The sequence below is a fragment of the Pelophylax lessonae genome (genome assembly GCF_965119305.1).
Source record: "Pelophylax lessonae genome assembly, chromosome: 8".
Lineage (NCBI taxonomy): Eukaryota > Metazoa > Chordata > Amphibia > Anura > Ranidae > Pelophylax > Pelophylax lessonae.
In genome coordinates, this window is record NC_138775.1 from 286,690,126 (window position 1) to 286,707,348 (window position 17,223).

The 17,223-nt window shown below is 44.4% G+C and overlaps 1 protein-coding gene across 1 annotated transcript in view; it reads left to right on the plus strand.

Moving 5' to 3' along the window:
• The window catches only part of FYB2 (FYN binding protein 2), a gene marked incomplete at its 3' end in the record, with an annotated part of 130,337 nt that overhangs the window by 86,781 nt on the left and 26,333 nt on the right, over window positions 1–17,223 (plus strand). Inside the window, exons 8-11 of the mRNA XM_082266372.1 lie at window positions 4,946–5,011; window positions 6,928–7,027; window positions 15,079–15,238; window positions 17,009–17,138. Of these exons, the coding sequence (XP_082122498.1) occupies window positions 4,946–5,011; window positions 6,928–7,027; window positions 15,079–15,238; window positions 17,009–17,138 (456 nt within the window). The remainder of the gene's footprint in view (window positions 1–4,945; window positions 5,012–6,927; window positions 7,028–15,078; window positions 15,239–17,008; window positions 17,139–17,223) is intronic.

The window sequence follows — 17,223 nt, forward strand, 5'->3', positions numbered from 1 at the left end:
ACTCCAGAAATAAAGAGATTATTCTCCCACTCTACAAGACTCTGGTCCGGCCACATCTGGAGTATGCTGTCCAGTTCTGGGCACCGGTCCTCAGGAAGGATGTGCTGGAATTGGAAATAGTCCAGAGAAGGGCAACAAAAATAATTAGGGGAATGGAGGACATCAGCTATGAGGAAAGACTACAAGCACTGAACTTATTCTCTCTGGAGAAGAGATGATTGAGGGGGGATATGATATCAATGTACAAATACTGTACTGGCGACCCTAGCATAAGGAACAAACTTTTCAGAGTAAGGGAATACAATAAGACACGTGGCCACTCACTAAAACTAGAGGAAAGGTGGTTTAACCTTAAAATGCGTAAGGGGTTCTTCACTGTAAGAGCGGTAAGGATGTGGAATTCTCTTCCACAAGCAGTGGTATCAGCAGAAAGCATTGATAGTTTCAAAAAACTATTAGATGGGCACCTTAGAGACCACAACATACAGGGGTATACAATGTACGGTTAACAGCAAACACAAGCGCGCATCATAGGTTGAACTGGATGGACTGATGTCTTTTTTCAACCTCCCTAACTATGTAACTATGTAACTATGTATAGAGTCTAAATTATAGTATATGTAGCACTACTCCTATGAGAGCTGCTGAGTGTGGGTTCCCCTGGGTTACCATTAACAACAGTAAAGGCTCTTTCACACTGTCCGGTCCGTCGGCGGACTCAGTTTCTCAGCGGGGGATCGATCCGCCGATTCCCCGCTGAGCAGGAGGATGACAGCTGTGTCTCCCCGCTGCCATCCGACGGACATGTCTCCGCTGACATCCAATGCCCCATAGACATGCATGGGGTGACCGTTCAGATCCGCCAAAATTACTGACAGGCGGATCTGAACGGTCCGCCTGTGTGAAAGGGGCCCAAGACATTCTGACAAGTTTCCAAGTGATTTTACCTCCAGTCCAGTTTCTTTGGGTTTTGTTTTATTAGGAACTTGGATAGGAGAAGGGATGAGTGGGATACTCCAATTGAACTGAACTATGCACAATATGCTAGGACGATATAGAAAATGCTGATTGACGCTGACTGACGCTGGTTAACGCTGGTTGAGCTAGTCGCGGCTAGGCTGCTTACTTTACTTTTCCTTTGAAAGAGTCCTTTTAGCTTCCTAAGGCACTCCTTTCCTGAGGTAGCTGTCCTTTATAGTAGACTGCACCTGCTGAAAAAATTTCAGGGCCCTTCCTGGCGTCCCCTTTATCCCCTAATCTTCAGGGCTTAACAACTTGGCACCCCCTTTACTGTATCACTATGTTCCTAGGCCGACTGCCTGGACAACCTTCCTGACTTCAGCAGAAGGAGAGACAGCCGTCCACCTCCTCCTGTGACTTTTCTCCTGCCAAAAGACACCCTGTCACATGCTCCCTCGGATTTATTCCCAATCCCGGGATGCATTGCAGCAATGCCCACCCACTGGGACAGTCCTAAACCCGGGTGTGCTATTGGCTAGGTTTCCTCCACTGTCCAACAAGGTCCCTTATTGGATACGGTGGGGAGACTGCCCAGACTCAACAGGTCACACCTGGAAGCATGTGACTGGCCAACTAATAGATCAGACCCTCCTGATAAGCAGACACGGCCACACATATGTTTTGCCTAGCACCTACCTAGGAGGGTGTATATATATCCAGATTTAATGACTGTCTTTCTTGAGGCCCTAAAATGCCAGGACAGTAAATATACCCACAAATTACCCCTTTTTTGGAAAGGAGTCAATCCAATGTATTTAATAAGATGCATTGTGAGTTTTTTTTTTTTTCTCGCAATTTTTTGGGAAAATTATATTTGAAATAAGTTGTTGTTTTTTCACAAAGTTGTCATTTTAACAAGTTCTTTCTCATACATATCATAAGCATACTTAGAATTACACCCCAAAGCACATTTTGCTACTGCTTCTGAGTTTGGGGATACCACATGTGTGAGACTTTTTCATAGCCTGGATACATAGAGGGGACCAAAATCCAAAGAGCACCTTTGGGCTTTCAAGGAGCATGATGATTTACACATTTAATTTTGTGACTACCGACCACATTTTTCAAGGCCCCGGGAGCACCAGGACAGTGGAAACACCCACAAAATTACTCCATTGTGAAAAGCAAACACACCCTTGCATTGTCTAAGAGGCATACTGAGTACAGTATTTTGAAAATGTAATTTTTTGCCACAAGTTTTTTGAACATGCAGAAAATAAAATAAAAATGTAAATACATTTTTTTACACATAGTTGTCAATTAATATTATTGTTCTAACACACAGAATAGGCATACTTAGAATTGCACCCTAAAACACATTCCGAGTATGGCGATACCACAAGTGTGGGACTTTCACAGCCTAGCCGCATAGAGATGCCCGAAATCCAAGGAGCACCTTCAGTTTTTCTAGGGGCATAAATTACACATCTAATTTCCTGACATTTTTGGAAGCCCTGGCGCACCAGGACAATGGAAACACCCACAAAGTGACCACATTTTGAAGAGTAAACACCCCAAAGTGTTTTTTAAGAGGCATGGTGAGTCTTTTGAGGACTTTAATTTATTTGCCACAAGTTTTTGGAAAATGCAGAAAGAAAATTAAAATACATTTTTTTTTTTTTTTTTTTTTTTTTTTTTTTTTACACAAAGTTGTAATTTTATTATTATTTTACACAAAGTTGTAATTTTATTATTATTTTTTTTTATGAACAGCATTTTTACTACCCAAAACAGATTCTGCTACTCCTGAGTATGGGGATACCACATGGGGATACCAGACGTATCTTGTGCATCACACAAATCAACCAATTGTATAAAAACTAATGTACAGTATTGGTCACCTCCATATATGTGGTCAGGGAATATAGCTTTGTGTAGCATCACCTATACCCCGTTCCTGTAAGCCAAGCAAGCCTAGCCTACTGGTATGTGGCTGCCCCCAGAAATGCCATGTTTACGGGCCAGGAAGTACAGGAGACTAAAGATAAGAACAAAAGAGTTCCTGTGGTTCCAGGAGTGCAGTTGTCCACAGGGGATGGCTGGGACTGGTGTCTTGCAGGAACATATTCAGTGGGATGTGCAGGTGGGTCCTTTCAGGCTGCAGGCAGGGACATGCTCAGGAAACAGGAAAAGGATCAGTCCAAGCAGCAGGCAGACACCTCACCTGGTCAATAAACGGGCCAGTAGAGGTGGTAGGCAGAGGAAGCACTGTACTGGTGTGGCAATGATCACAAACACTGTTGCTGTCTTACACTGGTCTCTGAACACTGAGTACTAGTGTGGCAATAGTCAGGGACACCATTGCTGGCTTACACTGGTGTGGTGACACTGGGACAGGTGTGGCGGTGATCAGGGACACTAGAACTAGTGTGGTGGTGATTAAGGACACTGGTACTAGTGTGGCTGTGATCGTGGACACTGGGACTGGTGTTGTGGTGATCACGGACACTGGGACTGGTGTTGTGGTGATCAGGGACACTGGGACTGGTGTTGTGGTGATCACGGACACTGGGACTGGTGTTGTGGTGATCAGGGACACTGGGACTGGTGTTGTGGTGATCAGGGACACTGGGACTGGTGTTGTGGTGATCACGGACACTGGGACTGGTGTTGTGGTTATCTCGGACACTGGGACTGGTGTTGTGGTGATCACGGACACTGGGACTGGTGTTGTGGTGATCTCGGACACTGGGACTGGTGTTGTGGTGATCTCGGACACTGGGACTGGTGTTGTGGTGATCTCGGACACTGGGACTGGTGTTGTGGTGATCTCGGACACTGGGACTGGTGTTGTGGTGATCTCGGACACTGGGACTGGTGTTGTGGTGATCTCGGACACTGGGAATGGTGTTGTGGTGATCTCGGACACTGGGACTGGTGTTGTGGTGTTCACGGACACTGGGACTGGTGTTGTGGTGTTCACGGACACTGGGACTGGTGTTGTGGTGTTCACGGACACTGGGACTGGTGTTGTGGTGTTCACGGACACTGGGACTGGTGTGGTGGTGATCAGGGACAATAAGAGTGGACAGCAGCAATTAGGGATACTGATTGGCAGCACTGGTCTGGTCTGACACTGTACTGCTGTGGTGGTGATCAGATACAATGGGTGATGGCCGGGACATACACTAAAATCAGAGCAGCCAATCATTGTACATGATCACCGCCGCAGCGGTACAAATTTACCACAGTGACACTAAACTAGTTGTGGTGACCTTATATAAAAAAAATAAAAAAAAAAAAAACACTTTGCTATTTACAGTGATGATCACTGTATAAGCAATAATTTCTATCTGAGTTTGGCATCCATTCATGATACCATTGTTTTACTGCTGTGATTGGCCACAGCTATCAAATGGTTCAGGGCTACTGTTTGGCCCTGTACCATGTGATCAGATTGACCAATCAGAGATTACAATAGTAAGCAATGGCCATTATGAATCAAAGCCATTGTTTACTACTGAACATGTGATTTCTGTGATTGGTTACAGCTATCACATGGTACCAGGGCCAGTCACAGCGGCCTAGTACTCGGTGATCATTGTGTTAGAGATTGTGCCGCTGCCTGTCCCACGGGGGAGCACACTGGGGAGGATGTACGGGTACGTCCTCCCAGAACGATGGAAAAGCAATAGTGGGACCCACCTTAGCCTGTGATTGGACAGGGAAAGAGCAGCAGCACATTAGATGTCCTCCTGCTCTCCTTTCCTGTATGCCAGCTCACAGACAGCACCTCCCAGTGAGTGCTAATGTACAGGGGAATATAGGAAGCAAGTATAAAGATACATTTGGGTATTTATGTTGGTGTAGAAATTACATTTACTGGAGGACAGATTAATTCTAAGCTATGGTCTGGACTGGAGATTGTATTTTTTTTTTTTTTTTTTTAACAATCACCTAAACTTGACTTTCCTTTTTTTCATAGGGGATCCAGAAATCTGAATGGCACCTACCCTGGCTTTAGATCATCTGTGCCTGAAGACCATTACAGGTGGGTGCAAGGGCGTAACCACAGGGGTTGCAATTGCAACCGGGCCCCATGCTCCAGGGGGCCTGTGCGGCTCCCCTGTACACCTGGATAGGAGGGGTGGTGGGGGCAGCATGTAGAGAAATCACTGTCCTCCTTTTTCCTCCTGTAGCTGCTCACTTGTGTTCTGCTGTCTGCTGTCTCTGGGCCCCTGTGTGCTCCCCTGCCCCCCCCCCCCCCCCAACTGTGCTCCCTTCCTTCTGCTGCCTGCTGCTGCAGGGGATGTGTCACAATAGAGAACCAGGAAGGGGTTGGTAAATATGTACTGTAATTTACCAGCTTCTTCCTTTTATGAATGGACAAAGTCATAGTCAGTCAAGAGGAACACAGGAGCCCTGTGTTTATAGCCAACAGAACAGCGGTCTGCCGTGTTTACAACGGCAGACCACCATTCTGTCTCCACGAGGAGCGATCGCGGTGCCAGGCGGCAATCGCGGCCACCGGACCCGCTGATCAGCTTCCTCTGTGGTGAATGGGCGGCGCGTACAGTTACGTCCTCTCACGGGACAGAGCCGACCTGCCGCAGTAAAACTGCAGCGAGCGGTCTTTAAGTGGTTAAGCTTTGCCAATAAAACCTAGAAGCTGATTGGTTTCTATGCAGAGCTGTACTAGATTTTGTAAGAAAAAAAAATGAGCCAATGTATCTACAATGCGTACCAAGCAAACTAGCATTTCCGAACCCACGTGTGCCTAATTTCCTGGGCTGTGTACTCCTAAATAATCTTACAGTGAGGGGAAAAATTATATTTGACCCCCTGCTGATTTTGTACATTTGCCCACTGACAAAGATGATCAGTCTATAATTTTAATGGTCGGTTTATTTTAACAGTGACAGACAGAATAACAACAAAAATATCAAGAAAAACACATTTCAAAAAATGTCTAAATTGATTTGCATTTTAATGAGTGAAATAAGTATTTGATCCCCTATCAATCAGCAAGATTTCTGGCTCCCAGATGTCTTCTATACTATATAATATACATAATAATAATATGTATAATGATTATAACAATAATTAATAATAATAATATATATAATATATATAATGATATAATAATATATATAATAATAATATATATAATGATATAATAATAATTAATAATATATATAATGATATAATAATAATTAATAATATATATAATGATATAATAATAATTAATAATATATATAATATATATATATATATATATATATATATATATATATATATATAATGATATAATAATAATTAATAATAATAATATATATAATAATATATATAATGATATAATATATTATAATATATAAAATGATATAATATATATAATAATATATATAATGAGCTGAGATTAGGAGCATTCTCCTAAGGGTCCTTTCACACGGGCGGTGCGCCCCATGGACTTCGTTTTGCTCAGCGGGGTTCAATCCTGCCTATCTATAACATTTCCAGAGCACATCTATGGCCAGGCTAAGGCCTGGTTAACACCTGTGTGTTTTGCAGTGTATAAAAATGCATGTGCACGTCTAAAAAATAAATGCCTGTCCGATTTTTTATTTTTTTTTATCGCACCTATGTACTGGTGTCCCAGGAACAGGAGGAGCAAGACTCCCAAGCAAGAAGGGCTTGGCCATTAGGAATCTGTCACTTAACCTGCCAACAACCGCTAATTATGTACAAATTTTAGTTTTGAGTGGATTTTTGACCTGTTTTATACTGTATACTTTATACTGTATTTAATGTTTAACTTCCAAAGAGGAATCTGTTTATTGCACAAATTAATGGTTGTTTTCTATAACTCATTCTCACTATGGTTATGATTCTGATGGGCGGAGAGCCTTCGTTTTTCACTATTGATGTCCTTCCTTTTACCCTTTTTTTTTTTTTTTACAACTTTGAAAGCACTGGGACTCTGGATGCAAACAGGGGTACCCTTCCACGGAGCGACTCCACAGAAGGAAAAATTTCTAAAAGTGAATACGCATTTCGAAAAAAGTTCAAGGTAATGTTTCTTTAAAAAACAAAAGGAAAAAAGAGGAAAAAAAAAAAAATATATATATATATATATATATATATATATATATATATATATATATATAAACAATCTCTGCCCCTTGTCCACCAGAAGATATATAAAGTATACGGTAATTTAATGCACTTTGCAACATAAGAAATTGACTTATGATTTATTTTAATAAAATTCCTGTTTTTTTTTACTTTTTTGTCATCCTTTGTTGCATGCCGATCTCTTGCTGCCTCTTTGCATCCAATGACTCCTGGACCGTGGGAAACCCATGTGACAGGGTGACAACACAAGAGCACAATTTGGAGACGTGTGTTGTTGTCCTGTAACAGGAAGTGCCTAAACAAGGACCTTCATGGTAGAATCACCAGGGCGTTCTTTTGAGAAAGCTGCAGATTTATTAATAATAAAAATTGGGTTTACGGATACTTTAAAGTTTGGGTAACTTCACCTCCCTACACCCACCCACCACCCCCACTCTGCCTTGTATTGGTAGCAGATATTTTTTTGTTTGAAAGGATCGATTGGTGACCCCAATCAATCCAAGTAGTGATTGTTGAACTGGAGAGCAGAGGAGCATAAAATGGAGAGGTTGCTAGGGGTTCCTTAATCAGGGTTAATCTAGAGGTTGCCAGGGGTTCCTTAATCAAGGTTCCTCCAGAGTTTGCCATGGGTTCCTTAATCGGGGTTAATCTAGAGGTTGCCAGGGGTTCCTTAATCAGGGTTCCTCCAGAGTTTGCTGGGGGTTCCCTGATCAGGGTTCATCCAGAGATTGCTAGGGGTTCCTTAATCATGGTTCTTCCATAGGTTTCTAGGGGTTCTTTAATCAGGGTTCCTCCAGAGGTTGCTAGGGGTTCCTTAATCAAGGTTCATCCAGAGATTGCTAGGGGTTCCTTAATCAGGGTTCATCCATAGGTTGCTAGGGGTTCCTTATTCAGGGTTTATCCAGAGGTTGCTAGGGGTTCCTTAATCATGGTTCCTCCAGAGGTTGCTAGGGGTTCCTTAATCAGGGTTCTTCCAGGGGTCGCTAGGGGTTCCTTAATCAGGGTTCTTCCAGGGGTCGCTAGGGGTTCCTTAATCAGGGTTCTTCCAGGGGTTGCTAGAGGTTCCTTCATCGGGGGTTCATCCAGAGGTTGCTAGGGGTTCCTTAATCAGGGTTCCTCCAGAGGTTGCTAGGGGTTGCTAGAGCAATGTGCAATTTCTTCTTCTCAGATAAGTTCCCACTGACACCATTGATCTTTTTAGCTTTCTGTAAGGGGGCTTTTCTTCCCAATAACCACAAGTGTAAGGAGCATTCTTCCCACTGACCATCACACTAATGTATCATGAGTCGTAGGTCTAGTCATTTTTAGCAGGGGTTCCCTGAGACTGGAAAGCTAAGGGTTCCTTTGTGTTTGAAAAGGTTGACAAAATCTGATGAATGGGGTGAGTCCTGAAAACATTGGATTTTTCAACTAGCTTTGCCACGTGCAGTAAGTCTTTCTGGATTTGCATTTGATCAGTAAACTCCTTTTTATATTCCCCTTGACTACAGTGGGGCCCCCCCAAGACTATCCTGGTTGAGAGAGCTGCCCCCCAAAATTTGGGTTCCATACCCTATCTTGCCCCCAATGGGTTCAGCACTTTACTAACATGCATTCTGCGGATACCTTGTAATGGGAGATTGATTCCTGCTGGAGGAACCAGGAAGTCATTAAGACTATGGAGTGGTTTGCAGGATAGGTTACATGGAGGTGATTGAAACCTGCCGTCTAGATTTGTTGCTTCCAGCTGTGCTGGCTCCTCACTTTTTGAATATACACCGATCAACCATAACATTATTATCACCCACCATAACATTATGACCACCTACCTAATATTGAATAGGTCGCCATTTTGCTGCCAAAACAGCCCTGACCAATTGCACCATGGACTCCACTAGACCTTTTTGAAGGTATGCTGGGGTATCTAGCAGTAAGCCGTCAGTAGCAGATCTCTTACGCCCTGTACGTTGGGAGGTGAGGCCTCCATAGATTGGACTTGTTTTTCTGGCACATGCCACAGATGCTCGATTGGATTGAGATCTGGAGAATTTGGTGGCCAAGTCAAAACTTGTTTTCCTTCAAACCATTCTTCAACCATTTTGTAGTGTGGCAGCATGTATTATCCTGCTGAAAGAGGCTACTGCCATCAGGGAATACAGTTTCCTTGCATGGGTGTACTTGGTCATCAACAATTTTTAGATAGATGATACGTCAAGTAACACACACACATGAATGGCAGGAGCCAAGGTTTCCCAGCAGAACATTGCCCAAAGCATCACACTGCCTCCACTGGCTTACCTTCTTCCCATACTGCATCCTGGTGCAGGTTCTTCTCCAAATAAGCAACACGTCACACACGCACCTGCCCATCCACATGATGTATAAGAAAACATCATTCATCAGACCAGGCCACCTTCTTCCATGGTCCCTGCTCCGTGGTCCAGTTCTAATGATCACATGCCCATTGTAGGCATTTTTGGCTGTGGATACGGGTCGGCATGGGCACCCTGACTGGTCCACGGCTACCCTGCCCCATACACCACAAACTGCAATGTACTGTGTGTTCTGACACCTTCCTATCAGAACCAGCATTACCTTTTTCAGCAATTTGAACTCCAGTAGCTCTTCTATTCGATCGAACTACATGGACCAGCCTTCCCACGTGCATCAGTGAGCCTTGGCCTCTCATGACCCTGTCACCGGTTTGCTGTTTTTTTTTTCCTTGGACAACTTTTGGTCGGTCCTGACCTTTTTGTAGAACTGGGAACATCCCACAAGAGCTGCAGTTTTGGAGTTGATCTGACCGAGCCACCCAGCCAGGGGCAGACTGACAACTTTCGGCCCAGGGGGCAAGTACAAACCAGAGGCCTATGGTGCAGCGAATCAGCCCCCCTCCCACTCTCCCTCTTCCCGTCGTCCTCCTGACCCCCATTCCAGGCTGACACCCTGCTCCAGGTACTCTCTACTCACTGGCAGAATCCTGACTCCCAACCTGGCCTACAGGGGGCAGTTGGGGGAGCTGGGACAGCATGGCTGGAGCTGGCCAGGGGAGGAGAGTCTCCAGTGGGGCATGGAACCGGCCTCTGCTCAGACACAGTTTACACCATCCATGCTGGGGAGAGAGGCTTGCGCTCTGTCCTTGTCTTCAACCCGCAATCAATAGGTCAGTGGCAGGGACATTTTACTTCTCTTCACCAGGAACCCTTTAGGCATGTCTGTGGCAGAATTGGTGCAGCCTTTTTACAGGACATCAGAGCAGCCCAGGGGGCAATTGCCCCCCTGCCCCCTGGCCCAGTCCTCCCCTGCACCCAGCCATCCAGCCACTACAATTTGCTCCTTGTCAGTCGCTCAAATCCTTACGCTAACCTATCTTTTCTGCTTTTAAAACATCAACTTCAGGGACAACTTAATTTACATGCATAAAAAATGTACCATATAAATAATACGTTACAAAAGTGCGCTGATATAAAACAAGAGAACAAAACTGTCCATGGTGTGAGATCAAATGAAATCAACAACTAGAAATAAAGTCTTTTGCACCCAGGAGAAAGTGTTCCCAAATTAAGGAAAACCAACTGATGAATGGTGGGTGTTAGGAAGTGATGAAAGGTGGGTGTGACCTCTTCCCAAAAAGCAATCCAAAAAAGTGACTTGAAAGAAGTATACAATTTTGTGATGACACCCGGTGATGTGAGTGGACTCTTACCACATTCGAGAGAGATGGAAGCATATACTGTGATATCCAAGAGTCCAATTGGTCAGCTAGATGGAATGGAATCCCAAATGGAATGGATCAATCGTCAGCTTCCCGGTTAGGGGGATCTATAGGCTTCCAGGGGTGAGGATGCCACCAAGGAGACCGTACCAAAGAGAGTCCCAGAAGCCAACTCATCAGTGGAAACGCGTCGGGGGGAGCCAGCCGTGTTGCTATATGTCCCGGATCGCACTGCAGGCGACCGTGACTTTATCAAGTGTATGCTGTATATCGTTTTGGATTTTGTAGGTGTAATTCCACTTCATTCAAATTTGGAGGTAATGCACTATTAGTCCCTTCTTCTCTTTGGTATGGTCTCCTTGGTGGCATCCTCACCCCTGGAAGCCTATAGATCCCCCTAACCGGGAAGCTGACGATTGATCCATTCCATTTGGGATTCCATTACATCTAGCTGACCAATTGGACTCTTGTGACCTCTTCCCAAAAAGCAATCCAAAAAAGTGACTTGAAAGAAGTATACAATTTTGTGATGACACCCGGTGATATGAGTGGACTCTTACCACATTCGAGAGAGATGGAAGCATATACTGTGATGTCCAATAGTCCAATTGGTCAGCTAGATGGAATGGAATCCCAAATGGAATGGATCAATCGTCAGCTTCCCGGTTAGGGGGATCTATAGCCTTCCAGGGGTGAGGATGCCACCAAGGAAACCATACCAAAGAGAAGAAGGGACTAATAGTGCATTACCTCTAAATTTATTGTTAAAATGAAGTGGAATTACACTTACAAAATCCAAAATGATATACAGCATACACTTGATAAAGTCACGGTCGCCTGCAGTGCGGGACATATAGCAACACGGCTGGCTCCCCCCGACGCGTTTCCACTGATGATTCGGCTTCTGGGACTCTCTTTGGTATGGTCTCCTTGGTGGCATCCTCAGCCCTGGAAGGCTATAGATCCCCCTAACCGGGAAGCTGACGATTGATCCATTCCATTTGGGATTCCATTCCATCTAGCTGACCAATTGGACTCTTGAATATCACAGTATATGCTTCCATCTCTCTCGAATGTGGTAAGAGTCCACTCATATCACCGGGTGTCATCACAAAATTGTATACTTCTTTCAAGTCACTTTTTTGGATTGCTTTTTGGGAAGAGGTCACACCCACCTTTCATCAGTTGGTTTTCCTTAATTTGGGAACACTTTCTCCTGGATGCAAAAGACTTTATTTCTAGTTGTTGATTTCATTTGATCTCACACCATGGACAGTTTTGCTCTCTTGTTTTATATTAGCGCACTTTTGTAACGTATTATTTATATGGTACATTTTTTATGCATTTCTAATTATTCACAGTGCTGCTTTTACACTTTCATTGGTTCATTGGTTCCCGCACCTTTTTTTCATTCACAACTTAAAGCGGAGTTCCGGGCACAAAATCGATATTTTTTTTTTTGTGCCCGTCCTCTTGTTCCCCTTCACCTGAAAAGGAATTGGATAGTTAGGTTTTTTTTTTTTAATTTACTCACCTTGTAATTGAAGATCGAATATACTCACCTAGTCTTCACTTCCTCCCTCTGTGCCGCGGCTCCGCCGTCACTTCCGGGCTTGCACTGATTCCTGGGAGCTGAACGTCATCGTCCCAGGAATCAATGCGACGGCACCGGCCCCGCTCGTCACTTCCGGGCGACGCAGCATTCCCCTGCTAAACAGCTTCTGGGCATGCCCAGAAGCTGTGGAGGAATGCGGCGCCGCACCGGAAGTGACGAGAGGGGCCGGTGCGGCGCATTCTGGGAGAAGAAGACGCGGAAGAAGACGCCGAAGAGGACCGCGCCGGCTTCAGCTGCCCACAAGAGAGATGGAAACGCTGTGGAAGAAATTTTATAAGTGAGTATTTCTTCTAAAAGGTAAGTGCGAACCGGGACAGATCAGAGGCTATCCATTGTGGAATGTACTAGCCCTGACTGTCCCGGGGGTATGTTTGTTGAAAAATGATTTCTGTGCCCGGAACTCCGCTTTAATTTACACGAAGCAAAAAAACAAAAAACATTGCAAAACCATCCAAATTCCCATGACTGTAACATGACACGTGAAATTCCTCTACCTAGTCTGCCTACTAATATCCAGCTTCTGTTCTGCTTTCTGCAACATGTTTTGAGGATTAGATAGAATGTAATAGGATCTAATGGCAGGGTTCACACCTGAGCGTAGCAGGAACTCACGTTCCCGCTTTCACTTGTTTTTCTTATTTTATGTTTTTTTTTTTCAAGCGTTTCCACTCATAGTGCATAGCCCAGCCCACTAATTGGAATGGGTTACTCTATGCATGTCAAATGCCCCAAAGAAGCTTCAAAACCCTTTTTTCACTGATGCACATTTGCATCATGTTTCCAAAATGTGCAGCAAAATCCACATTTTCTATGCACTTTGGCATGTGTTTCGGAAACGCCAAGTGTGAATGGAGCCTTACTGTTGGTTATTCTGGGATGGATTAACCATAAAAGTTCCTAAGGGCAATCCAGAGGTGTAGCCTGAAGCTTGTGGGCCTTAATGCAAAAGTTGACCTGGAGTCTTCCCACTACCACCTGCTGCTTCCACCGTGCACGAAGATCCTCCAAGTGGCTAAAGATTTATCTCAGATCTTTATTGATGTATTGAGAGGGTAATTAAAAAGATTTTGGAGAAACTGTCCACATTTTGACATAACTTCAATTCCTTTTAGCATGGGTGGGGTTGCCATTGCGACACCTCAAGCTCCGCCATTGGGCAAATCCTGCCTGTCCATTCACACTTCCAACGGGCAAATCCTGCCTGTCTATTCTAACTTCCAACGGGCAAATCCTGCCTGTCCATTCACACTTCCAACGGGCAAATCCTGCCTGTCTATTCTAACTTCCAACGGGCAAATCCTGCCTGTCCATTCACACTCCCAACGGGCAAATCCTGCCTGTCCTTTTACACTTCCAACAGGCAAATCCTGCCTGTCCATTTACACTTCTAATGTGCAAATCCTGCCTGTCCATTTACACTTCTAATGTGCAAATCCTGCCTGTCCATTCACACTTCCAACAGGCAAATCCTGCCTGTCCATTCACACTTCCAATGTGCAAATCCTGCCTGTCCATTCACACTTCCAATGTGCAAATCCTGCCTGTCCATTCACACTTCCAACAGGCAAATCCTGCCTGTCCATTCACACTTCCAATGTGCAAATCCTGCCTGTCCATTCACACTTCCAACAGGCAAATCCTGCCTGTCCATTCACACTTCCAACAGGCAAATCCTGCCTATCCATTCACACTTCCAACAGGCAAATCCTGCCTATCCATTCACACTTCCAATGTGCAAATCCTGCCTGTCCATTTACACTTCCAAACGGGCAAATCCTGCCTGTCCATTTACACTTCCAACGGGCAAATCCTGCCTGTCCATTCACACTTCCAATGTGCAAATCTTGCCTGTCCATTTACACTTCCTACGGGCAAATCCTGCGTGTCTATTCACACTTCCAACGGGCAAATCCTGCCTGTCCATTTACACTTCCAACGGGCAAATCCTGCCTGTCCATTTACAATTCTAATGTGCAAATCCTGTGCGTCCATTCACACTTTAAATGGGCAAAACCTGCGTGTTTTCTTCCAACGGGCAAAACCTAACACTTCCAACAAATCCTGAACGAGTCAACAAATCCTGAGTGCTCATTCACACTTCCAACGGACAAATCCTGCATGCCTATTCACACTTCCATTGGGCTCATCCAGTGTGTCCATTCACACTTCCAATGGGCAAATCCTGCATGTTCATTCACACTTCCAATGGGCAAATCCTGCGTGTCCAATCACACTTCCAACGGGCAAATCCTGCATGCCTATTCACAGTTCCATTGGGCTAACTTGCGTGTCCATTCAAAATTCCAATGGGCAAATCCTGCATGTTCATTCACACTTCCAATGGGCAAATCCTGCGTGTCCAATCACACTTCCAACGGGCAAATCCTGCATGCCTATTCACAGTTCCATTGGGCTAACTTGCGTGTCCATTCAAAATTCCAATGGGCAAATACTGCGTGTCCATTCACACTTACGTTGTTCATTGGTGGTACCTTAATGCAAGCGCATTAGCATGGGTTGCCTTATTGCCATACGTTGGAGCGGCGTTCACAATGAGTAGCACCGTAATACACCTCAGACCTATTTTAACGCACACTGTAATACAAAGGTATCAATGGGCTTTAGTTATGGTCTATAGAATTGCTGTGGATAACTCAGAAACTTTTTGTATATGCAGGTTACGGGGCTGGAAGACACCATGTACACCACCACCATCGTCTCGGACTTTAAGCCTGAGCAGTACATGCTGCCGTTGAAGAGGGGAGATGTGGTTGATGTTCTTCGGATCACCGACTGTCCTCGGGGGAAATGGCTGGTGAAAGACAGCCAAGGAAACCGTGAGTCCAACTAAAAATAAACGTTATTTCTTTAGTTGTGTGAAACGGTATATATGAACTGGGTCAAAGCCAAACTTTATCTACCCTTTACTGAAATTGCTAACTCTGTGCAGCAAGTCGGATAGAGCCTGCCTCATTTCCTGGCTGGAGGACATCCATCATCATTTAGCACTTTCATCACCGAAGCATAGAAAACTGTTTACTATGCTTCAGTTTGTGAATGAACAGCAAACCTCAGAGCGCGTCCTGTACAATCATCTGTGCAGTTGAGGCTGGAGAGAAAGGGACTGATGACTGTGTCCTCATTTGCTTTCTCAAATGTGAGACATCAGGGGTCTGTTAGACCCCTAATATATCACCAAAGCACCCCCCCCCCTACAGGGCAGTTAATAAAATTAAAAAAAAAGATAAAATAAATAAAATGCTAAAAAAAAGTTCAAAAAGAAGAAAAATTCCATAAAGAAAAAATGAAGGACTTCTTCATATGTGTTTTGCACTCTATCGTTTCTGCCATTGCTGGGAAGCATTGCATCACGGCCCTGGCATGTGTGCACCCCTAACTGCTGCTTCTGTTGCTCAAGGGGGTGGCAGTTGGAGGGCAGTCGGACATCCCATTCCAAACCATGACTATTAATATGGAGTTCATCCCTCTTGCGCCTAAAACATCCTCCACTCTTCTGGGAAGGCTTTCCACAAGATTTTGGAGGGTGTCTGTGGGAATTTGTGCCCTTTTGATAGGTTGGGTACTGTTGTTGGATGAGAAGACCTGGCATGCCATTGATGTTCCAACTCTTCCCCAAAGATGCTCAGTAGAGTTGAGGTCAGGGCTCTGTGCAGGACACTCTAGTTCCTTCATGCCAAACTGGTCAAGCCATGTCTTTATGGTTCTGACTTTGTACACATGGGTACAGTCATGGTGGAACAGAAAAAGGTGTTCACCAAACTGTTACCACAAAGATGGAGGGAGTGTTGGAGGTAGTATTGTTGGATGGGAATACCTGGCTCACCTTCTGCATGCCAACTCACCCTAAAGATGTTCAGAAGGGTTGGGGTCAGGGCTCTGTGTGGGACATTTGAGTTCCTCTATATCATACTGGTCACACCATGTCCTTATGGATCAGACTTTGTACACTGGGGCACAGTCATGGTGAAACCGAAAAAGGCACTCGGCAAACTGTTACCACAATGACGGAGGAACTTGGATGAGAAGATGTGGCTCACCATCTGTGTGGCAATTCATCCCTAGGGTGTTCAGTAGGTTTAAGGTCTGGGCTATGTTCAGGCCACCTCCATAGTTCCTGCCTACCAGGCTCCTCATTCCATATCTTTATAGGGTTGACTTTGTACACAGGGGTACAGTCCTGCTGGGACAGAAAAGAGCCTTTTAACAAACTGTTACCACAAGGGTGGAAGAGCACAATTGTCTAAAATGTCTTATGATGTAGTATTAAAAGTACACTTCACTGAAGACACCTGAATGCCATCATTTGGAGAGGTTTAGTGGTAACACCTGACCACCATCATTAGTTATAATAACAGTACCCTTCACTTGGAAACACCTGAACTCGATCATTTGGAGGAGTTTCCACATACTTTTGGCCATATAAGTAGGACTGATACTCCAGTGGCCACAAAAACTTTACATACAACTTGTATAGATACTATTGGTAACTTTTACCTTGCATTAGGTTTTGTAAATTGCAATATAATGAGTAATAAGCCTTAAAATGCTGATGTTCTAACCCTTGGTGTCTTCATCTCCTTCCATAGATGGTCTTGTCCCGGTGTCTTGTGTTGATATCAGCAAAGATATATTGACATTTAGCAATCAACATTTACTAACCACCCCCACCTCTCCCATATCCGATCTGTACACTGATGTGGAACGACTTTATGATAGGTGAATATTTTCGTAAATATTTAAGTAAATTCATTTAATATTCCAAATAATCAATTTATACCGGGTTTTTCTTGTGCGGCATATA